Source organism: Phyllostomus hastatus, unplaced genomic scaffold (assembly GCF_019186645.2).
Source record: "Phyllostomus hastatus isolate PE091 unplaced genomic scaffold, TTU_PhHast_1.1 phas_contig_495, whole genome shotgun sequence".
Classification (NCBI taxonomy): domain Eukaryota; kingdom Metazoa; phylum Chordata; class Mammalia; order Chiroptera; family Phyllostomidae; genus Phyllostomus; species Phyllostomus hastatus.
In genome coordinates this window covers 3684379-3708162 of record NW_025333895.1, presented here as the reverse complement: position 1 = coordinate 3708162, position 23784 = coordinate 3684379, and the positions used below count along the sequence as shown (strand labels likewise).

At 61.3% G+C, this 23784-nt stretch overlaps 1 protein-coding gene across 5 annotated transcripts in view; it reads right to left on the bottom strand.

The window, feature by feature from the left end:
- Positions 1-355: 355 nt before the first annotated feature.
- The window catches only part of RALGPS1 (Ral GEF with PH domain and SH3 binding motif 1), a 229697-nt gene continuing 206268 nt past the window's right edge, over positions 356-23784 (bottom strand). For 3 of the 5 annotated variants that reach the window (XM_045846480.1, XM_045846479.1, XM_045846481.1), the window contains exons 14-20: positions 22360-22411; positions 12871-12954; positions 11436-11541; positions 9842-9934; positions 9600-9705; positions 8368-8459; positions 356-4804 (exon numbers count right to left, since the gene is read on the bottom strand). In XM_045846480.1, coding sequence (XP_045702436.1) covers positions 4775-4804; positions 8368-8459; positions 9600-9705; positions 9842-9934; positions 11436-11541; positions 12871-12954; positions 22360-22411 — 563 coding nt within the window. In that variant the 3' untranslated portion in view covers positions 356-4774. The remainder of the gene's footprint in view (positions 4805-8367; positions 8460-9599; positions 9706-9841; positions 9935-11435; positions 11542-12870; positions 12955-22359; positions 22412-23784) is intronic. The other 2 variants (XM_045846483.1, XM_045846484.1) reach the window with 2 other exon arrangements.

The window sequence follows — 23784 nt, the reverse complement described above, 5'->3', positions numbered from 1 at the left end:
TTACTCCCCCAAGCCCTTCACACCGCGAGACTGGGCTGGTTGCTGTTCCCGCCACCATCCTGCTCTTCCTCCTGTCAGTCTCTTTGCCTTCTCCGCCCTCCATGTGTCCAGAGGTCTCTGAAATGAATCTCCAAATGTCCCCTGTCCTCTAAAGCGCCCCCAGGTCCCCCACCCCCCTCCCTGAGTATCCGCAGCACCGACTGTCCTTCCTGACACCGCTGCTCCTACATGCCATTCACGTTCTATTAACCTCTTAACTGGGCCCCGGCCACCTCGCACCCCCTTCGTGTCTGCGTCTGGCACAGCAACTGTTTGCTACGTGGGATGCACGTGACTTTAATAAATTGAGCAATAGTCATTGGAAAACACATTTAATTTCAAAGTAAACAAAGATGTTTGTACATTAAAGTATTTAATTAGTGAAACAATTATTATCAGTGTAACAAGCTGAAAAATACAGCAACTTGATACAAGACTGAGGTAACAAAATACTTCACCAAAATCTAAAGAACCCCGGAGAGCTGACGTTCAGTGTTACGGTGGGTGAGACACTTCGCGGGAATCAGAGAAAGTCCTTACACAACCGCATGCAGGGGGTCTGCTGGGGAGAAGACAGACCGAGAGAGGCAACAGAGTCAACGAGAAAAGGAGTAGAAGGTAGAAACTGATTTTCAACTTACTTTGGAGAATACGTAAGAAATTGGTACTTAAAATACTCTCTACGCAACGTTTTGAATGCTAAGTGAAAAACCATGCATTTTGGCACAAAATTTATTTGAAGATCATACCATACAATAAATTAATCACTACCGTTTCGTCACCGACCGGTCACAGCTGCTCAGAAACGGGTGGAGACATTGGTCTCCATGGCGCTGCGGCTGCAGACGGGGACTTGGGGCTGCCTCTGGCGTGCACCCCACGGTGCAGCCTGCGAGGTGGCCCACAGCGCGAGGTCTCAACACTCCAGAAATGCAGCTCTTGCCCGCACTGTGCTTGCATTTACCATGAAATTAAAGCCAAGACAACCTCTCGAGTACACACTGTGAACACGCTGACCCTGCTCTCGTTCCCCCTCGGAGTCCTCTGCGTGCCCAGCCGCGCCTGCCTGCTCCACTCCGGCCAGCCTCCAGGGTGGAGACTCCAGCGAGCCCTCCTGGCCCCTGAACTCTCGGGTCAAGAGGCTGTTCAGTCTGTGGAGCCTCCTGAAGCCTCTGTCAGGGAACCCGCGCAGGGTGTCTACTCGGTGCTGGGAGAGAGGCAGGGTCTTGCCGGAGGAGATGCAGTGTGAGGGCTGTTTGTTTGATGAGTGGTCAGCTCGTCGAGGGCAGGATCGGTCCCTCTTGCTTTCAGTCCTGTACATCCCGGGGAGAGCCTGGCACACAGGAAACACTCGCTAGAAACATGAGCGAACGAATGAATGGGTGGTTTTGTGCAGCGAATCTGTTCTTTCAAAGGGACTCGTTATTTTTTTCTTTTTTGAACATGGAATCACCCCACACGTCAGTGTGACGTGGGGCTGATTGAAGTCATTTACGCGGCCACCGGAAATAAGCGAGGCTGTGAGTTTGGCAACGTTCACCTGATCACACGCATCGGCGGTGCGGGAGGCGCTCTCGGCTCCACCTGTCTGTCAGAGGGCGTCCTAACAGGTGCGCGTCTTGGGCTACGGAGGTGGGAGGAAGATGATGAAAGAAATACTGGCCATCTTGGCAAGAAGAGAAATGCTTTGTAAATTCAGTTGGCAAGAGAGGGTGGGGTTCTTTCCCAAACAGAATCCCCTCAAGTGTCTCCCTTTTCAGGTTCCGCGGTGGGACAGGGTGATGACGGGCTTCCTCGGGGAAGCAGAGAACGCGCGTTTTCACTGAGCATGCTCAGACCAGCGTTTCTACTGCTGTCCGTCAAATCAGTCCCCCAGGAAGTACTTCAGTCATCAGAACTCGCTCGGCTGACCTCGAGTTACAGAACGTGCTCGATGGAAAGGGGTGAAAATGTGTTCGATGCAAAGGGAGCTGTTCTTGGGCATCGTAATGACACCAACGACCGACCAACCTACTCCTGTCTGTAGACAGCGTTCTGTGTAAGTTTCCTTTTGGGATGTCGTGACCTGTTTGCTTTAAAAAAAAAAAAAAGATACAGCCTATGCATGCAAGACATACCATCTTCAATGGTTTCACGAACATCTGTGCACTATGGACATAGAGCAAAAGCCGGAAACGCTTCCCTCCGGGGTCAGAATCCAGTCTCGGACCTTCCCCCTTGGGCTCCGTGCCCGCCCCTCCTGGCCCAGCCTCACGGGCCTCCTCACAGGCAGCCCGGGGGGCCATCCATCTGCTCTTCACTCAGACGCTTGGCCCCAGCCCCTGCTGGGGGAGCCCAGGGTCTCTCGGCTTGTCTCCAGGACCCTCCTGTAGTTCAAGGTTTTTACCAGTTCTACAGGGACTTCGCCCATGAGGTCTTCAAAGATTCTTCAAGAATCCAACCTAAGAATATTTCCAGGAGGGGATGTGGGATCAGTGTCGATCAGTGAAAAGACTAACAAACACTTTGAGAAGAATAGCAGTTGTGCTATTTCAAAATGGGCTCGGAAGAAAACATTTGTGGAAGAGAAGAAAAACTTGTCAAAGGCAGAAAATGATCGGACTTAGTGGAGCCTGAAATTCTGAGGTTTTTGGACTGACATCTGTCATGTGTCACGGGAGCAAACCCAGGACAACGGAAGAACGGAGAACACCAAGGAAAATAACGTTGCTGATGTTCCATTCTGGCACGTCCATCCAGACTTGAGACTTTTAAAAGATTAACAGGCGGAATCAGATGGAACGCAGGTTCGAGCCAACGGGGACTGGTTCTGGTGAGAGATGTTGGGGGCGTTCGGCGTCTCCATCTGGCCTCTGGATGCTGATTCTCGGCCGGCGCCATGAACCAGGTGCGTGCATGCAGACCCCAGCTGCTGCGGGGGGGGTGCGCATGGCACCAAGGGCCGCGGTGTGACGGCCTCGCCTTGGCCGTTGCGGTTTCTCCTGGTGTGAAAGCACTCCAGACTGGGCCCCGAAGGGGGGCGCGTTACCAGGCCCGGCGAGGCTCGACCACAGAAAAAGGCCCCTGGTGACGACCTTTCCTCACCGACTCCTTCACACTTGCAGAAACGTTGTCATCCTTTGATCGAAATGCACCGGTGGGTCCTTTGGTTGTTCTGGAGCTGACCGATCGTTCGTGGTGGACCGGCTGAGACGTCGCTCTGAGGCATCTGCCCGGAAACCGCCGGGGCGGTCCGACATCCGTCGTCTGATCTGTGGGAGCTACGGAGCTGTGACGGCAACGAGGACTCAGAGACGGCTTCGTCCCAAGTGCCAGTGCAGATTTCCTTCTCAGAGCTAAGATGCCCAGGTTGGGGGGGGGGAGGGGAAGATAGGGTGATAAAGCTACCATAAATAAAGTTAATTTTTATTCATAATTTTGAATAAAAATGTGTTTGTGCAAAACAAAAGTCACTTAAACGTATGACAGTGACAGATAAGGACGTTGTTCATGTGACAAGCTCGACACTGAGTGCGGGGCGGGGCCGCTCACTCCCCAGGGCTTTGCTCTCTCGTCACCGCGGCCGTCAACAATTGCGCCCTTGAACTTGCTGGTGACTGGATTGGGGGCAATACTGGGGGAGCCTAAGGCCTCAGTGTCGCTCAGCTCCCCGGTGTAATCAGGGCCCCGGTGGGCCCCGCCCTGGCAGTGGAGGCAGAGGGGTGAGACGGCGGAGCAGAAGCCTTGGCCTGCAGGTGGAGGCAGCGTGGCCGTGCGCTGCGAGCAAGCGTGGCGGCCTCCCAGCTGCGGCTGAGAAGTGGAGAGAGGCGCCCCAGCCTCCCGAGTGGGCGAGGGGGCGGGGGAGGACAGAGGAGGGCCTTCGGACCCCGAGAGAAGGGTGTGGGAGGAAGCGAGCAGGCCGGCGGCCCAGTCCACAGTCCTGAAGCCGGGTCCAGTCTCAGAAGAGCTGACACCACCAAGGCCTGGGGGGCCCCCGGGCCCAGGAAGCAGGCCTCCTGATGAATAGCACCCATAGGAACAGAAAACGAGACACGGTTTAAGGCATTGTTTGTTTACAGTAAAAGAATGCAAGGGACCCTTAACACGGGAGGGGTCTGGGCTCTCACTCCGACCTTTCTCGCTGGACGAGGCTGTCACTGAAGGTTAAAGCGGGGCCTCCAGGCCCATGCATGAGCGACGTCACGAGTCTTGTGCCAAAATGCATGTTTCTCGAAGAGTTCACACTCGCTCGCACACACACGTATATGGCACGCACACGCAGAGGGCGCTTCTGGGTCGTACAAAATCCGAGGGGCCCCGTGGGCGAGCGACCCCGTGCACCTGGGGTGTGAAGAGCCGGTCCCACGGCCTGTCCCTGCTCTCCGGCCCCTCGTGCAGGCGACACTGTCCGCTCTCTGGAGCAGGAGAAGGCCCCGGGGACCCAACAGGGGCCGAGGGCTCTCTAGTCGCAGCAGCAGCAGCAGCAGCAGTGGCAGCAGCTGGTGGACGACGGGGCCCAGAGAGGGGTTGCGGGGGTAGCTGCTGAGTAGGTGCCGTGACGGTCGCTGGGGAGTGGCGGCAGCTCCTGCACCGGCGGGGCCCTCTGGACCGCGAGGCCACAGGCCACGGGCCCTGGAGTCCGGCCGTCAGTCTCCCAGCACCCTGGCCGACGGCCCGTGCCCAGGACTCGTGCGCGCCACCAGTCCCAGGCGGGGCTCCCAGGAGCCTCTGAAGTCACGTCGAGTTCTGCAGAGACTTATTCGAACGACATAAGGTTTGCAGGTACCTGGAAGAGAAAGCTCAGCCTTTTGTCGACGTTCCGACCTTTCGGATGGGGATGGGGACGGGGACGGGGACGGGGATGGGGTGGGGGGGCCCCGAAGGACGGGCTGGGCCTCGCTCAGTTAGTCTGTGAACGAGCAGGTCGGGGCACGGGGTGCAGCAGTGATGGCCACCACCGCAGCCGTCAGGGGACGGCTGCGGGCCAGGCACCGCTCGGAAGACTTCACCCGCATCACGTCCTCGAGTCCTCACGGCAGCCCCGTGAGGCAGGACCGGAGGGTCCCTGTGACAGAGCCGGGAGCCGAGGCTCAGAGAGGTGAGTGCACGGCCAGCGTGGGGCAGGGCTGGGACGCCCGCCACTGCTGTCCCTGGGTCCGAAAGGGACCGAGAGGACACAGATCCCTCAGGAACAGGGCACAGGGGCTGCAAGACGGGAGAGGGGGTGGGATCCAGAGCCCAGGGCCTTCCCATAGTCACGTCCCGGGCCAGGGTCCCAGCTCCCTGCACTGGGGGACCACCAGGCCCAAGGTCAGGGTGTTGCCCGCTCCCCTCAAAGCTGCTGACATGCCCCCAGCCCCAGGACTCCGCCCACCCCCGGGCACTGCCGGCGGGCGGGGTCGGGGAGGCTTCCGGGGGAGCTGATGAGAAGCAATTTCATCAGAAACAAATGCATCCCGGTGCCAGTGTGGCCAGAGCAACGAACTGGGAACAGCGCGGCTCCTCGCACCCGGACAGAGTGACGAGACCGGGACGGGCGCTGCCTGAAACAGCGAAAGGCAGGAGGTGCTTTGGGGCTCGCCGAGAACTGATTCAAAAAACTCAGAGCGAGTCAATGAGCGAAAGCTGCACAGGTGGACACAGGGAATCTCGGGAACCCGCGCAGGAGGAGAGCAAGTCGCAGGAGGAGAGGGACAGTTACGGCTCCGTTGACAAGGACGCTAGAAAACACGGGCCGCAGGCAACAGAGCGAGGAGCGCACGCGTGTGCTGACACCGCACAGACACGGGAAACCGGCAAAGCAGGGGTACGGGGCTGTGAGATCTCAAGGTCACTACAAACAGCTGTAAGAAGTTTAATCCCCCCTGCCGAAGGAAAGCGACCTCAGGCACTGGGACTCCCCAGGAGCAGTGCATTCTGGGGCCCGTCCCCGCGCCCTGCTCGCGTGCCGCCACTCGGAAGACCGCAGCTCCCTGTAATCGCGGGGGTCAGCTCCTCTGCTGTGGGCTGTCCAGTTGCTGCCAGCGATTTACTGCTATAATACATGCAGCCCACCGTGGAAATGCTTGGTGGGAAGTAAATTAGAAATAAAAAGGGAAGAGAGTAGAAAAATAACAGCTCCTCTTCCCCAAAGTCTGAAAATTGGACCCACACACGAAGAGCAGCAAGGCCTTGCCGTGGCCGCACAGGAAACTCAGCCCACCGGTCCTTCTGGCTGCGCGCCTGCTCTGCCGCGTGGGTTTGACCCAGTTCCCGGCTGCCCGCTGCGACCCTGCTGCCGCGCCTGGCTGCCCTCCCAGAGAGGGGCCACGGGCTTCCACTCAGAGCCCCCGCCTGTCAGTGTCCCTGGCTGGGCCCTGCTCCCTCCCCTTCCCCCCGCTCTGCTGGTGGCCCCCTCGGGCGCCAGTCCCCGTCAGGCCTGAGTCAGCCCGGCCCCCTGCTCCCAGGCCCCTCAGCACTAATGGGGGGACCCCGACACACACGGCGTGACTGGTGCAGCGGGGACGGGATGCTCTTCCTCTCCTCCTGTGACCTGAGGTGGCACCAGCCTCATCCAAGCGCCAATGCCTCGTTCGCTTGGCATCGCCGGAGGGGACGGGCCGCCAAGCCCTGAAACCCCGGCGCTGCACCGTGCAGGCGGGCGGCCGGCCGCACGTCTTTGACGTGAACGGTGCCTGCAGACACTTTAGGAACCAGAGCCATGGCTTCTCGGACACCGTTTAAAACTGCACATGTGCAAACATGCCGATAATACGTATGCACGTGTATCTTCACACAAACGAGGTCGCCCTCACGTGCGTTTGACCCTCTGCTTTCTCGCTCTCGTCCTGGCGCCTGCGGGAGGTCACACGCAGACCCGCCTCCGCCTTCCTCGCCGCTCAGGTGGTGCCGCAGCTCAGCTGATGCCCCCCGGGGACTGACCGAGCCTCGCCGGGGCGCCCAGGGCCCTTTTCTACCAAGGACGACGAGCAGTGTGCGTAGCTAGCCACGTGCTTTGTACGCACGTGAGCACACGCCTCGGACAAACTCCTGGCGGGTGGGTAGGTTCGTCAGGGGCTGGAGTGCAGGTCACTCTGAGCTTCCTGGTGGCACCGCAAGTTTAGTCGTGCATGGGTCTCGCCCACTTGTCACAGACTTTCTGCTAATTCTGCTTTCTAGCTTCTTATCACCTACAATTCGATCAGCTCATCACGTGTCCCCATCCATGTCACAAAAGAAAATCTGGAACAGGACCACACTGAGCGCAGAGTGAGGGGACTCATCACTACGGACCTTCCCGCTGCTTATGAGAGCAGCTCTGAGGGCCAGGAAGTGGTGACCGTGGGGTGACCGGCACAGCTGAGGGCCCTCCCCTCCGGACCCACGTGCCTGGGGCTGCTGTGAACTCGCCTTGGCTGAGGTCCACCAGCCCGGGGCTGCCGCCTCCCAGCTGCTCCCACCTCCTCCGGACAGCTGCCACACTCTACTATGAGCCCAGGTGCGCTTCCCCGTGGAGCGGAGCCCAGCTCCCCAGCTCCCTCTTCTGGTGGATCCTGGGGAACTCAGGGGCAGCCTGGTGCCGCCTGCCCACAGACTCCCAGGGTCAGCAGGCTCTGGCCTGCCCTTGTGTGGTGCTAAGGGTGGGCGGCCATGCCTCTCACTGGCCAGAGGCCCCTGGGGGGTGCGGGGTGGGAGAGCTCAGGGGCGGCAGGTGCAGACTCTGCTGCGGGGCAGACCTGGGTAGGTCCCCCAGTTAGTGCTGCCACCTCCTGAGCCCCAGGGTCCTCGGGGTAAAATGGAGACTGTGAGAGGACCTGCCTCAGGGGGATGTCAGGGGGGACTGGGTCGACCCCTGCCTGGGAGCCTTCCGAGCAGTGCCTGGTGCTGGGGTGGGGGGTGGGGCCCGGCCACAGGCCAGGCCCAGGGGCCCACAGCCCCCTTCAGCAGCAGCCGCAGTGGGCTCTCTGTGCTGATACTGTTACTGTTGCCGTTCCTGAGGAGTGCAGGGGCCAGAGGCTGGCTAGTCTGTCGGCAGCATTCCCACGAACCACCTTTTGGGGGATGATCTCAACTGATGCTGTGGCCTGAACCCTGGGGCGATGCAGCACCCGCCGCCTCGCTGGCCCTGACGGACACTCCTGTGCATTTCCCTTAGTGCGCAGAGCACGGGGGCTAGACTCAGCGCTCTGGTCTGAAGCCGGGCTCTGCGGCGAGCTGAGCGGGGGCGGGGGTGCCGGCCTCGTGGGAGTGTGCCCGAGAGCCCGGCTGACAGGCACCCGGGGAGGGAGGGAGCCCTCGTGTCCGGCTGGGACCCAGTCCCGAGGGTGGGAGGGGTGTTGCGGGTGACAGGCAGGGTCCCGGTGACCTCACCTGAGGCCTGTTGCTTTTACACGCGTCGTCCAAGTGCTTGTGCCACAGGATCGCGTGGAACCGGGAGCCGGCCTGGAACTTGTAAACGTTGCCTGGCGGGCAGAGAAGCGCGGGTTAGGGAGGCGAGGGTCACACAAGGAGGGTCTGCCCGCAACTGTGACGTGAAGACGAGTGTGGACGAGGGGAACTAAGCTAAGAAAGGTCAGGAACAGCCCGAGGCAGGGCTGGGGCTTGCTGGGGAGGAGCCCCCCATCCCTGACCCCCCCGCCCCGCTTCTGGCTGTCCCTTTGGACCAGGGCTCGCAACCCATGGTGCCTCTGGCTCTGGTGCAGCCTGTGGACCCTTCTCGGGAGAATGGTTTCAAATGCGTAACACGAAATGCGAGGGAAATCAACGCTGAGATACAGGGATCAGACTACTAAGCCACAGATGAGTGGCGCAGTTCTATGTGCGCTTCCTCTCATCAGTGCGTGAATACGAGCCCCAGGGGCGGGTCCGAGGGGACCCGCAGCCTCACAGAGACGGGCGGAAACGGCGTCCTGAGATGTTGCAACAGTATGTGACACGGAAACACCTGCAGCTTCTCGGGGAGATGAAACCACGGGTGTTGCAATTATTCCGGCTGTTTAGGATCCACGGCCTGGGCATGTGGGGTTTGTCACGCGACACCGGCGACCAAGGAGACTAGTGTGACCTTTTCTGAGTGACAATGCGGACAAGGCTCCCGGACAAGACGGTGTCCAGAACCGTGCCTTCCCCTCAGCACGGTCGGGGTAAGGACAGAACCAAGAGGCACAGGGAGGCAGCTGGCGAGCTCACGCTGGAGCTCTGGTGGTAAAAGGGCTCTTTTCAGGTTTGGCCCTGGTCGGGACACGGCACGGGTCATGTCCGGGGTGTCCCCGAAATCTCCTGAGACCCACCGGCCACACGGTTGCCGCCTCATCCAGCATCGTATTATTTATTCCAGGAGCCCGAGGCCACAGCTCCAGGGGTCTCGGGCCCCAGTGGCCACAGAAAGGTTCCCGGAGCCACATGCTGTGGGCACTGACCACGGTCTAAACAGCTTTGAGGACTAGGGAGGGGACCCTGCGAACATCAGAACCTAAAGCAAAGGAAAAGCAGCAACCTCAAAAGTTCCCGCTGTTTCCAACGCACGTTTAGCAGAAGAGGAGACGGGGGAGAGGCGCCGCCGGCACCCAGCTCTGGCACCCAGCTCCGGGCCCGCCGCCCACCTTTGTCGGGGTTGTTCAGCTGGAAGATGTCCGGGTGCTCGGGGTCGTCGGGTAGCTGCACCATCCAGCCCACGACGGAGACCTTTTTGCCAGGCGTGGATTTGTACTGCAGAGGAAGACCAGCTCAGCGGAGCCTCACATCCCCCCTCCCCCAAGGAGGGCCGCCCTCCCACCCCGCCGCCTGCCCCGGCCCCACCGCTCCCTGTAGTTCAGCGCGTGGAGAGTCCTTCCACGGGACTCACGTGCTTTCTGTCCGTGCCCCGCAAGGACTTGGCTCCGTAGTACAGGAGGGTGGATCCTGAGAGCGTGACCCAGTACCTGGTCCACGAGGACAGCTGCACGGGAAGGGGAAGGGGAGGCGGGGTGACAACACTGCAGGTGGTGGGGGCGGGCCCGGCCCCTCCCTCCACGCCACCGCCACCCAACACCTGGAGGAGCGCACTGTCCTCTTCCCTGCCTCTGAGCGCATCAGCCCACAGCCTCCCGTCCCCTCACTCAGAGAGCCCTTCCTCTTTCGCCCTGTCTAGGGTGGCGACAAGGCACCGTTTCTAAGTGGTCAGGCGACCTGGGCCCAAGGGCCGGGGCTGGCCCTTCAGGAGCTCCGCTCTCTGGTTCAGGGAAGACTGCTTCGGCAGGCCTTCTGGCTCTGCAGAGGCGAAGGCAGTGTCCCCCCTCGGAAGAGGAGGGCTGAGCAGAGGGGCCCATCACAGCCCACAGGCCCCTCCCCACGCCGGGCGGCGCTGGGTTGCCACAAAAGTGAGAGCAGCGGCTTCCAGGCCTTCGTGAGAACGCCCACAGGTGTACAGGCACACGGGTGTGTGCGTGTCACACTGAAGCAGCTTCGTGAGACAACACTCAGCTTCGCTCAGTGTAAGGACTCCATCACGTTTCTATTCTACCCGAGAAAACGGGCTGTGACCCCTGGACTGGTGTCACCCCCCTGCCGGGCGGCCCAGCACCGGGGAAAACACAGCTTCCAGGGCGCTGCCTTGCTCTGGCCTCAGGGTGGTTGAGGCCTGGACTCCAGGAACAGGAGAGAGGCAGGCAGTCGCTGTAATGGCCTGGGTGTAGGGCCCCACGTCACAGGACACTTTGGGATGCTCTGGGTCCAAGGACAGAGTGTGGCCCAGGGCTGGGGTGAAGATTCCTCCTCACGCAGGAACCGTCTGGCACCAGCAGACGGGAAGGCATGGAGGCGGCAGCTGGGCTAGGGCCCTGGCACCTTCATGGGTGTTGGCAGGAGGGGGCATCTCCCCGGGGCTCCATGGGCAGTGGACAGCGTCTGGCGACGCAGCTCACAGGGGGTGTGCAGGCCGCTTGCCGTGGGTGGAAAAAACAGAGAGGCCTTTGCAAGGGACTAAGGCCCTGCCATGAGTGGGGGCCGTGGGCCAGTGACAGCTGGGTCCAGCGTGGGCGGCCTGGGGGCCAGTGGTGGAACCTGCAAGGCCTCCTGATTCCTCGTCCCCATGTGTCTCGGGACTTGCTTTGTGCGGCTGCTGGAGGGAGAGAGGACTGGGTCTGGGACCCTCCGGGTGCGCTGCCCTTCTCGGGCGCAGCGTGCCCCCACCCCCAGGTCTCCAGGCCTCCGCTTGTCCCCGAGACAGTCGCCGAGCCCTGTCCACGGCGTGCTCAGTGCGTGCACCGTGGTGCACGTGACGCTCTCGCCGAGTCCTTTAGGACGGTGGCACTATTCCATCCCGATGTGCAGCTGTGGGAGCCGCGTTCCTCGCCCACTCAGTGGCACAGCCAGGGCTGGAGCCCGCGTGGTCAGTCTCCAGAGCCCAGGCCCTCGCTGAGGCCTGTGCCGCCTCCGGACCAAGGTGTGTCTGCACTCACCGCGGGCTTCCGACCCTCCTTGAGCAGCGTCTTTCTTCTCAAAGGCCCCTCCATGGTGGGCACTGCTGCCGAGCTCCCCAGCGTACAGATGCACGGGCCGGTGGGGCTGCGGGGAGACCACCGGTCAGACGCCGCCTGGAGGAGCTGGGGCCAGGCACCCGCTCACTCACTGGGGTCCACGATGCTGCCACAGACGGGAGGGCTCACAGTGCCGGGGCCAGGCTGGGATGGGAGGACCCCGAGGCCGCAGAGAGCGTGCAGGGCCGTGGCCCTGGGAACTCTCGCCTCCCTGACCTGTGTGGGCGCTGCAGAGCGCTGTGCTTGGTGGCCAAGCTCCCCGTAACCCAGGTGCCTCGCAGCACCCACACCTTATCCTGACCTCTGCGGCGGCTTCCTCTGCACTTGGGGACCTTGGGGACTATGCAGCCCCTCCTTTTTGTGTTGGCAGGAGCCTGGGAGGAGCGTCAAGGAGGTAGGGAGGTGCGGGTGAAGTGACAAAGGGGGCACAGGGGGCCACACACCGCCATGCCCAGCACCTCTTCCTCAGGGCTCCTTCTCTCACCCTCACCACAGGGCTTCAGGCGCCACCTACAGGTGAAGGCGTCCAAGTGCAGCACCAGCCCAGACCTCTGTCCTAAGCTCCATCTCAGCAAGCAGGAGCTCAGCTCCCTCCGCCCAGCGCGGTCCCCCAGGCTGCTCTTCCGCTGCACCCCAGTGACCAGCACTGCCGTCCACCTGGCTGCTTGAGCCAGGAACCTCGGGGTGTTCTCCTCTTACCCCGCCACCCCTGCAATGCCCGCCCGTCCTTCCATCTCAGCCATCCCACTTCCCCCAGCTTAGGGCAGAACTTGACCTTCCCTGGACCGACTGCCCATGCTCACCCCTGGCCTCACCGCATCCACTCCTGCCCTCCTCCCGTGTGCTCTCCACGGGGGGCCAGGGTGACCTAGGCACGCCACACCCCCCACCCTCCCTCCAACACCCAACACCTCCATTGCCTTTGAGACTACTGCCCTCACAGTCCCGCCCCCCCAATCCAAGACGAGGCTGTGCCCACCTTCCCAGCCTCATCTCCTCTCATCCTCACAACACCGACTCCCTTCATTCCCAGGCACCCTCCTCTTCCTGCCTCCAGGCCCCCTGGACCGTCCCTTGGCCTGGGGGCACTCTTATTTCCCCTCCGCCTCCCCTCCCTCCCTGTATTTAATCAGGGTAATTCCTATCACCCTTCCAGTCTTTTCCCCGCCAGAGCAGCCGCTGGCTCTGGGGCCACGGGCACCTGTGACTTTCTGTTGCATTTCAGTCTCCTCTCCAGCAGCAGCCCCGTGGACCGCGGCGGGGCCTCCAGCCCAGCGCCCGGCAGGCACCCAACAAGCACCCAACAAGCACCCTCTGGTTCCCTGCCGAGCAGACGAACCCTCGAATGAAGGAGTACCTGTAGACACAGCTCCGCGTTCTGGGAGAATTCCGAACGGGAACCCGCCAGTTGGGCCCCAGGGTGGCGTAGAGACGTCCCCTGCTTCAGAGGGAAAAAGCAGAGTTTTAGCGGCGGGCTGCGAAGACAGATACTCTGAAGGAGGCAAGAGCGTCTCAGACTGTGGCCATCAGCTCAGGGACCCCAGCCCCAACTCCGCCCCCGCCTCCTGGGTTGGGCTTTGGGCACATCTGAGCGGCCAGGCCCATGAACAGAGGGCCCCAGGGCTCCACCCGGGCAAGTCCCCAGCACCCCAGGTGACTATTTCCTCCAGCGGCCCACAGCACGGCAGTGAGGGGGAGGCTCCGCAGGAAACGGGGAACCAGCCCTGAGTTCTGAAAAGGCCCAGGGCTTCGACCGTGACCTGTAACACTGAGCACCTCACAGCCGGGTGGGACGCCACAACGCGCCACAGCCCCCCACCTCCAGGGCCGCTTTCCCCGCAGCCCCCCAGGGGTCTCTTCCGAATCGGGGCAGGGTCTGAGGGCCAGAGGTGCCCTGGCGATGCCCCTTGTGCGTAGCGGGAGCCTCCTCATTCGATCTGAATTCCTGCGGAGCCGGAGCCGCTGCTGGTGCGGCGCGTGAGGCGGACCCCCGCTCCCCGGAGCTGGGTCCTCGGGCCCCTCCTCTCCGCCTTCCTTCTCAGGAGGCTCCTTCCCCCGGGGCCCCAGGGAGGTGTGTGCCAACAGGGGGCTGTCCGCTACCACCAGCAGTTCCTCCACGGGGTGACAGGGTGGGTGCTGCCCCTTCTCTCCGTCACTCTGTCCCCTTTTTGAGACAGCCCGTGGCTGCATGCGCACAGAAGTCTGGCAGGGGTGACCTGCGTTGATGAAGAGCTTAGGTCGGCATCTTCCTCGTGTTCTCCCTGGGCTGGTGGGAGTGTTCAGGGACGCCAGGGCCACCGAGGAGGCTCCCGGGGGAGTCACCAGTTGGTGAGCGCCCCCATGCGCCAGGCCACACACTCTCCCCCACTGGAGTTCTCTTTGTTCAAGCGCCACCACCCGCCCCAGAACGGGGGAGCTGAGGCTCAGTGCCCGGAGGACGCGGGACAGAGGCGTGGGCCTAGGTAGGCGGGGTTTGAACCCGGGTCTGTCTGACTCACTCCACAGCCCAAGCTCCGCCCATGCATTTCAGGGTGGGGAGAGGCTAAGGTGGCCCGAGCGGTGGAATCTGCCACGGGCCTGGGCCCAGGTTCAAAGCCAGCTCTGAGGGGGCGGCTTCCTGGCATTCTTCTCCGGAGGCTCCACTTCGTGTAGGTGTCTGCTGCAGCTCACGCTGGGTGGACTCTGTCGGCGCCCGCGACACCGGAAGGCCACACAGTCTGTAGGCCCGGGCCCCTGGGCCCTGGGCTTCCCCCTCGGAGTGTTTTCCCGGTGGCTCTGGCTTCCGGGCACTGAAGAGCAGCTGCTGCTCGTCGACTGCTGACCACGAGACAAGTAAGGCCTTCCCCGCACGGTCCTCGGAGACGTGGGCTGGCAACCAGGAGAACAGCACCGCGGTCCCAGGGGGGTGAAGGTGGTGGCGGTGATGGCGGCGGCGGGACTGTGGGGAGACCGGACGGTGCGGATGACGGTGGGGGGGGTGGTGCGGAAGGGGAGGCAGGTGCCCGGCAACGTGCTGAGTGAGCAGCACCCGCTCACTGTCCTGTTGGCTCCGGCGGAGCGGGGGCAGGCACTGTTCTTATCCCCACCCCACAGAGTGGGGCTCTGAGGCTCGAGGGGTGGGTGACTTGCCCAAGGTCACAACACTAGGAACGGGAGGAGTGGGTGGCGCTGCTGAGGTGGGAGCAGCCAGGGCCCTGCTCGGGCCCACGGCACCGTGAGAACGCAGACTGGCCGGGGCGGGTCTGGGACACGTCTTCCCCTTGACAGGTTCCTGGGTGCGCGTCGGGTGGCAGCTACCTCGGGGACTGAGTTTCACAGTTTCACCCGGAGTCCCTGTTACTGGTCTAGGGGGCTGGGGTGCAGGGAGAAGTCTTGGATGACAATCTCACTGAGGCCTCAGTAATCTTGTCTTAGCAGAGCCGGGATCCCCCCATGCTTCTGCCCCCACCCTCCCTCCCCCCCGTGCACAGAGCCCCTGGCAGGAGTGGGCTGTGGAAGGGGCCGGGGCGCTGCTCATCAGCGGGGCCCACCTGCACCGGCAACTCCCCTGCATGGGCAGTGTCCCCATCGGCCAAGGCTCGACCCTGCCTGCTTCCTGGTGACTGGCCCTCACCTGCAGGCAGGAAGCTGCCACCCCAAGTTGTGCCGAGTCCCGGGAGGTCTCCCCAGCAGTGCTTGTTAAAGGGCTTTTACTGCCTGTGAGTCATGCATGCACTGTCCTCTGGGCAACGACCCCAACCCGCTGAGCGGGTCGCTAGGAGCCGCATTCGCACTGAAAGTTCCGCTGGGCGCACCCCAGCCAAGTCTACCAGGCTCCCTCTGCCGGCCATTAGGGGCCGAGTTTGAAAAACTGGAGTCAGGCTCCGTGGCTGGGCGAAGCCGTGACATGTAGCCTGGGGAGCTGGGAGGTGTCCACCTTCCCCTCTGGGAGCTGAGAAGTCTAGAGTAGGGGTCTGGTCTGCAGGGACAGAGGGGAGTGGAGCAGACAGGCATCGAGAAGGATTGACGTGAGACAGGTGGACAGCCTTGCCCGCTTCCCAGGACCTGACTCTGGGGCTGTTCTGTGGACCAAGGGGTTGTGGCAGACTCCTCGGCTACCTGTGAGGCCGCAGCAGCCTGGTAGGCTGCTTGGGCCCCAGCCCTTGTCGGCTGGGGCCCAAGGACAGGGTCAAGAGAAGGCCGGTACCGCCTGCTGCCCGCTGCTGTCTCTCAGAGGGGCCTGAGCCCCTGGGTCGAGCCTCAGGTGCCAGACCTCGGTGTCTGCTGCTGAGGGCGAGGCAGCACATGGCACCTCTGAGGGCAACCAGCATCAGCAGCTCGGCTCATCACCCAGCCGGGCCGCCTCCTGCGGCAGAGCGGCAGGATGGAGGACCAGGGCAGGGTGCAGCTGGAAAACCAGACTGCGGAGGGACAGATGACGGACGAGGGACACAAGCCTGGGGCACTCTGGGCCCCCAGCCTCGGGGCGCAGGGGTCTCACTCCCTGAACACAGCCGCTCCCGTGGGTGCACTTCCGTTGAAAGGGCCCCCTCACCTCCAGAGCCCCAGGGCTTCCCCTCCCTCTCCCAACTGCTGTGGGGTCTGGGGCTCGAGAGGCACCCCTGTTCCCGGGAAACCGGCATCTGCCTGAGTCTCCGATCTTCTCCAGGAAGGACAAGAGTGTCTTCAGAAACTCCGACTGGAGGTGTCAGGCTTGGGGCTCCACTGCCGCGACCCCGCCCCCCGGGTCTCCCGGAGGGTGTGGGAAGATTCCACCAGCTCAGAACAAGAAAGCCACACACAGGGCAGAAACTGCAACACCCAACCCCCTCAGCACCCAAGAGTATGTGTGCAGCCACCTGTAGGCAGCGCTCTCCTAAGGGGCCTTCCCACTGTCCAGTGGCCAGCTGGGGCTGGTGGACACCTGCCTTCATTACAGTCCATCCCTCCGAAATGACTGACCGCCATCTGGGGATGTTCCCTTCGCCCCGCCCAGCCCTAGGTTCCTGGAGCGCTTGCTGGCAAGAGATGCCCACTGAGTGGAATTCAGAGAAAGCCCAAAGCCACTTTCCCAAATGTAGCCATTCCACGCATGTGCTGCTTCCTGCGAGCACCCTCCCTGCAGAGTGGAGGGGCCTGAGGCTCAGAGAGGCTCAGAGGGGTCCAGAGACAAGCCCAAGGTCACGGAGACAGTGAGCAGCCGGGCTGCAGGCCCGTCCCAACACCGTGAGCCCATCCCAGTGCCGCAGGCAGCGTCCAGAAGCCAGACCGTCATCTTTCACTGCACGGTTCACCGGGAACTTCAGAGACCAGGGTGCACCCTGGAGCCCGCCTCTCCTGCAGCGACCCTCAGAGACATGAAGCATTCCTGGGCCACCTCTCCCGTCCTGGCACACGACTCGGGACTCATGGCCTCCTCAGGTCCTAGGACCCCCTCGAGGGTCCACTGTGGTCCCTCTTCACCACATGTCCTTGGACTGCTGCCAAAGCATCTCTGCAGGGGCCACCCCGGAACCTGCAGTCTGACTTGGTCCCGGCTGGACATTCCCGTGGCTGATCCCCTGGGAACCTGGCCTCCCTGGTCTCCGTCTCCCAGCTCAGCTGAGAGCCGTGACCGGGTCCTGCTCCGCCCTGGGAAGGAGCGAGAAGCAGCTGTGCGCCCGAGGGGCCGTCACACTCCCCTCTCCCTCTCCACCTCCCACCAGCGGGGCACTTCCTCCTCCAAGGGCCCCCCGACTCCTGGTCTCTCCGCCTCCCGCTCTCTCGCGCCCTCCCGCGCAGACAGGCCCCGGCAGGCTGGAGAGGGCGGGCGGCTGAGGGCTCGGTGACGAGCTGTGTGACGTGCCTCACACTTCACCTCTGAGAAACGGGTCAGTACACACTTCCGATGATATCATCTTTGAAAAAGTTAAATGTTAATTTTCTCTGGGTTTAAGAGGAACTTTTACCCATTATGGAAAATTTGGAGAATACGGGGGAAAAAAGTAAAGGAAAGAAACCAACTCAATAAACCTGCAACTCAGAGATGACCGAGATGGATGATGTCATGTTATTTTCATGCCTACACATGTGTTTGTCTCCAGCAGTTACTTTGTCCTTCATTTTAAAAACCTCATTTAAGGCTTCCGGTCAAGATGGCGGCATGGGCAGGCTTGGCTCACCTCTTCGCACAACCACATCAAAATTACAACTAAAATACAGAAAAACCATCACTCGGAACATCAGAAATCCAGTTGAATGGAAATCTGACAACTACGGAATTAAAGAAACCACATCCATCCAGACTGGCAGGAGGGGCACAGACACAGAATTGGCCGGTCCTTCACCCACATGTGGTGGATAAAAATTTGGGAGGGAGATACTGGGAGCAAAGAGTCCCAGCCCCACACCAGGCCCACCCCCGCCCAGGGTCCAGTGCCAGGAAGATAAGTCCCCACAACCTCTGGCTACAAAACCCATCAGGGATTGAGTCAGTGTAAGAAACTTCTGGAGCCCCAAGCAGTTCCTCTTAAAGAACCCACCCACGGACTCACCTACTCAGACTCACTCCCTCTGAGCTCCAGCACTGGGTAGCAGCTTGAAAGGCACCAGTGGTACACAGGCAGGAACTAAAGTGTCTGCCACCAAGGTAAGCAGAGGCCATTGTCCCTTTTCTAAACCCTCCCCCAACAGAGCTGGCAAGCTGGTTCCATATCTGAGATTCCATCAACCAGGCTAACACTGTTTGACCCGCCTTGGAGATCCCCAGAGACTCCACCGCACCCAATTTATGGGCCCACCCAAGCTGCTTTTCCAAAAGAACGGCTGGCCTGGCTCTTGCTTCACAACTTCCTAAATCCTCTCAAACAAGCAACAGCTGGCCTTGGTAAGCCCCAGGCCTGGCACTAGCAGCAGCAGCCTAGATTCACAGCTTGGCTTCACTTGGGAACTTCCAAGCCCAGCACAAGTAGCAGCCATCTCAGATTGCTTTATAGCTCAGGCTGAGTGGACCCGGGTAAAACACAGGTGGGGGCTGACCTTGGCCCCCACCACCCAGGAAACCCCAGGGCCAGAGCACACAGTGGACAGCTACAGACCACGTCAGAGCACCACCACCTGCCCCTGCACAGCTGATCCTCCACGGAGGGCGGAGACTGGTGGTCAGTGATCACAGCCAATCCTTGCAGCTGACTGTCCTGGGTAAATCCCTCCCATTGATCTGCCAACAGCAACCAAGTCTCAACTATAGGAGGAGGGTGTACTCAGCCCACACAAAGGGCACACCTTGAGTACCAGCTTGGATGATAGGGGAGGCTGTGCCACTGGACCCTACAGGACACCCACTCCATTAGGCCACACTACCAAGACACGGAGTCAAAGCAGCTCTACCTAATACATAGACACAAATACAGGGAGGCTGCCAAAACGAGGAGACAAAGAAACATGGCCCAAATGAAAGAACAGATCAAAATTCCAGAAAAAGAGCTAAACAAAATGGAGATAAGCAATCTATCAGATCCAGAGTTCAAAACACTGGTTATAAGATGCTCAAGGAAATTGGTGAAGACTTCAGCAGCATAAAAAAGATCTAGTCAGAAACGAAGGATACACTAATTGAAATAAAGAACAATTTACAGGGAAATAACAGCAAAGTGGATGAAGCTGAGTTTCAAATCAGCGATTTGGAACATAATGAAGCAAAAAACTACCACGCAAAACAAGAAGTAAAAAGAATCCAAGAAAATGAGAGTATAAACAGCCTCTGGGATAGCTTCAAGAGGTCCAACCTTCACATCACAGGGGTGCCAGAAGGAGAGGAGAAAGAGCGAGAAATTAGAGATCTATTTGAAAAAATAATGAAAGAAAACTTCTCTAATTTGGAAAAGTAAGTAGACATGCAAGTCCAGGAAGCACAGAGAATCCCCAAACAAGACGGATGCAAAGAGGCCCACTCCAAGACACATCACAATTAAAATGCCAAAGGTTAAAAATAAAGAGAGAATCTTAAAAGCAGCAAGAGAAAAAAAATGCTAGTTACCTACAGGGGAGTTCCCATAAAACTGTCAGCTGATTTCTCAAAAGAAACTTTGCAGGCTAGAAGGGACTGGCAACAAACATTCAAAGTCATGAAAAGCAGGGACCTACAGCCAAGACTGCTCTCTGCAGCAAAGACGTCACTTAGAATCGAAGGGCAGATGAAGAGCTTCCCAAACAAGAAAAAACTAAAGGGGTTCATTATCACCAAACCACTATTATATGAAATGTTAAAGAGAGTTATTTTAGAAAAAGATCAAAACTAGGAACAATAAAATGGCAAAAAATACATATCTATCCACAACTGAATCTAAAAAAACAAAGTAAGCAAACAAGAAGAACAGAGACAGAATCATGGATACAGACAGCGTTTTGATGGGTGCCTGATGGGAGGGGGTGCGGGGGATGCGTGAGGAGGTGAGGGGATCGGGGAGTACAGACAGGTACAGAACAGCCGGGGGGAGGTAAAGTACTGCACAGGAAGTGGAGCAGCCAAAGAACTTATACCATGACCCATGGACATGAACAATGGTGGGGGGACTGCCTGAGGGAGTTGGGGGTGCTCGGTGGAGGGGGGACAAAGGGGGGAAAATCAGGACAACTGTAACAGCATAATCAATAAAATATAGTTTTTTAAAAACCTTCTTTAAAATGTTTAACTTTCAGACTGATATTCTTGTTCTCACTACGAGTGGCAAATCAGGCACAAAGGAGCACCTGTTCGCTTTCACGGACTGTCCCGAAGGCCGCGGGGCACCTGCACAGGTGAGCTCGCTGCGCGATCAGTGCTCGCAGGAGATCCTGCCTCAAAACACCTGCTGCAGGCGTCCGGACGGAGGGCGAACCTAATGCTCCTTTCTGAGCGAAGGAGAGGAAAGAGACATGCTACTCCGCAGCGCCCCCACCGAACTGGGTGCAGCGGTGTCTCTCTGGGTCAGAAGGGCCCTCCCCGTCCTCCTCCCCGCCAGCTCTCGTCTCAGCCATGGGTGCTCGGCAGGAGCTGCTTCTGCCGCCTCGGGCTGGTGTCTGACAGGGAGCAGCTGCTTAATGCATGTGAAGGGAATAAATGAACGAGTGAGGGAATGAGGGGAGGAAGGAAGGGAGGATGGAATGGGGGGAAGGGGGAAGGGAGGGACGAAGGGATGGAGGAAGGGAGGGGAAGAAGGAAGGAAGGAAGGAAGGGAGGGAGGAAGGGAGGGAGGGAGGGAGGGAGGGAGGAGGGAGGGTGGGAGGAAGGGTGGGTGGGAGGGAGGGAGGGAGGGAGGGGCGAATGAATGAATAGGTCCAGGCCCGACGGTGCTCAGGACCTTGGCGCGGTGCCTGCGCTCCCCACTCGCTGCCCCCTCACTGGCCTGTGGCCAGGAAAGACGCTGGCCGGCCTGCGAGCCTCTCCCGCAGGCTCTCCCGGAGCCCTCTGACCGGTGCTGAGAGACGTCAAACTCTTGCTCAGCAGACCCGGAGTGCGCCCCCGGTGCCTGCCGCTTCTCCCGCCCCGCTGGTGGGGTGGCCCTGAGCGAGGGCAGCGGGGCCACCCGCCCGAGAGCAGGAGAGCAAATGTCCCTCTCCGAGTCCTAGAGCTGGGACAGAGGCCATGGGCCATGCACCGTTGCTCCCCACTTCCTGTCCTCCCTCTGGGCATTCACAGGACAGACGGACCGACCGGCCAACCTGGGGCCAGCGCCTGTGGCTGTCGCAGCAGCGCGCTGGGCGAGGCCGGGACCGGCGGCAAAGCGGTGGGCTCAGTGGCTGGGAAGACACGGACTGGGGGCGGCGCGGCCCCACAGAGGACGTGAAGCAAGGTGGGGCGCTCCGCCTGCCGGAGCCTCGCCATCCACGTGCGCACACGGGGAGCCCCTGAGGAACGGCTGAGCAGAAGTGCTTGAGGCCAAGACAGCGCCGGCACGCAGGGGACCCACAACAGGAGCCGCTCACCACCACGCGCACCCTCCTGCCCTGCGAGGACGCGCCGGGGGGAGCCCCCTCCTCCCTGGCCGTTTTACAAATGTGGGGGCTGAGGCGACAGGAGGGTCCGGCACCAGGGGACATGTGTGTGTGATGTGTGGACCTGTGTGAGGAACACATGTGCAATCGTGTGAATGCGTGAGAGAACGTGTGTCCAGTGTGTGTAGTGGTGTGAGAGTGTGTGACTGCGTGTGCCTGCCTGTGCACACAGGTCCCCACGGGGGACAGGCCACTTGGAAGGATAGTGCAGACCTGCCTCTCATGACGTTCCGTGTCAGTGGATTTCTGCCCGCTTCCCCCCAAGGTCGCCGCAATGACCTTCGCCTTGGGTGGCGCTGTGGCTCTGGGAGCTCCCCAGTCACAGCGCTCGTGTCTCCCCAGAGCCCATGTGGTGGCTTGTGCGGAGAAAGCACCCGCGTGCAGAGCAGGTGCTGAGGGCGAATCCTGAGTGGGGGCCCGACCCCCTGGGCGCCCGGCCGTCCGCAGGCAGCCAAACCCACGGAGGGGCCCCTGTGCTGTCACCAGTGCCCAGCACGCCGGGTGTCGGCCCGAGGCCACATGGGCAGGCACACTGGGTCCCCGCAGGCGGAGCCACGTCCGCAGCCCAGGCCCAGGCCCAGGCCTCCAGTTTCAGGAGCACATGTTTCAGACTAAGTCTGCTCCCCGGCCTCCCCAGCAGCCCGGCCTGAGGAAGAGGCGTGGACTCAGGCTCCCAGCTCGCTCTGGGCCAGACGACGAGGAGGCTGCTCAGAACACGGGCCGGGGGCCCAGCCCCCCACCCCACCCCACCTCACCCCCGCCCGTGCCTCAGGTGGCCCTGCCCTGGGCCGAGCGGGCCTGAGGAGCTTCCGAGCAGCCTCACCAGCTGGGCCGGCGGTGAGGCCACACTCACCTTTCCAGCCCTGACGACATCTCTTCACTAAGCTCTGAGCTCTCACTACTGCCTGGAAAAGGAACACAGAGGGTGAGCAGGGCAGCCGCGCCCCGGGGCCAGCCCCTGAGGGGCCTCTCCTGGCTCCCTGGGCCCAGGCCCTGGGGCTCCAGGACGTGCTGGAGCAGCAACTTCCTGACCCTGCGGGTGTCACTGTGGCTGGCGGTCTGCTGCTCCTATGTCTGCCTCTCTGTCCCGAGAGGGTCCCACTATTCCCAGGTGGGCCCCCCACTTCCTTCCCACTGCCCCCCGGGGGGCACTGCAGCAGCCTGTCCCGGGACCACTGGGGTCCTTAGGCCTCCGTGTGGGCCTGGCCCGGCTCCCCACTGTCTCCCTTCTGGCCAGGGAACACCGGTGCCAGCACAGCCCTCACCTGGTGAGGACAGAGGCCACACAAGCACTTCTTCCCCCCAGGGTCAGGCCCTAACTAGACACTGGTCACCGGGCAGCTGCCGGGACTAGACAGGAGCCTCAAGGGAGGGCCCCCTCAGACAACCGGCTGGTTTCCAAGCAGACAGGAGCTCGACCTCCCCCCAGGCCTGCTCTTGTGGGGCTGACTCAGACACCCCGTCTCTCGGGCCCCGGGGGCCTGCCCCCAGCCGCAAGGACAGCAGGGAGACAGATCTTCTTCGGTCCCTTCACCGGTGCCACAGGCCTCGGTGCTGCCCCTCGGGCCTCGAGGCGCCTGGGCTCCACTCGCTCTGCCTGGGCTGCCTGCTGGCACCACGGCCGGGCAGTGGGAAAGGGGAGGCAGGGGTCTCCGGCCCGATGGAAGCGACAGGATGGAGAGGACCAGCGCGGCTCCACACGGGGCACCTGCAGGCGGCAACCTGCTCCTGGGCTCTCAGGGGACTCCGGCTGCAGACACACACGAGCTCCTCGAATGCGGGAGCTGGGGACTGGGGTGCCCGAGGGCCTCCCGCCTGGGCACCGGGCGGCACTGCGTCCACTCGGTGTCCTGTCCGGGGAGAGCGGGGCCTGGGCTGCTCCGGCACACACGGCTCAGGGAGTTCCCGGATGTCAACGGCTGGAGGCTCTCGGGCTGGCATTTCCCAGCCCGGTTCAGGCCACATCCCGCCGCGTGCCCCGAGGAGAGAGTTCCAGGGGAGCCCTCGGATACCGGGGAGCCTGCAGACTCTGCTGCCTCCTGGGCACCCACGATGCCCTCAGCATTTTAGGGTCTCCGAGAAGAGGGCCGCTCACCTGGCCTAACCAGCCTTCTCCCGACATAACGCCCCCCAGGATGGCCCCGTCCCAAGACAGAAGGCTGACAGGACCCTGCTTCGCACTTTCTGGTGGTGGGAGACGGTCGTCCCTGCAGTGACACTGCCTCAGACACTGGCCGCAGGTCACAGGCACGTAGGACATGGGATTCCCGCCCACTTT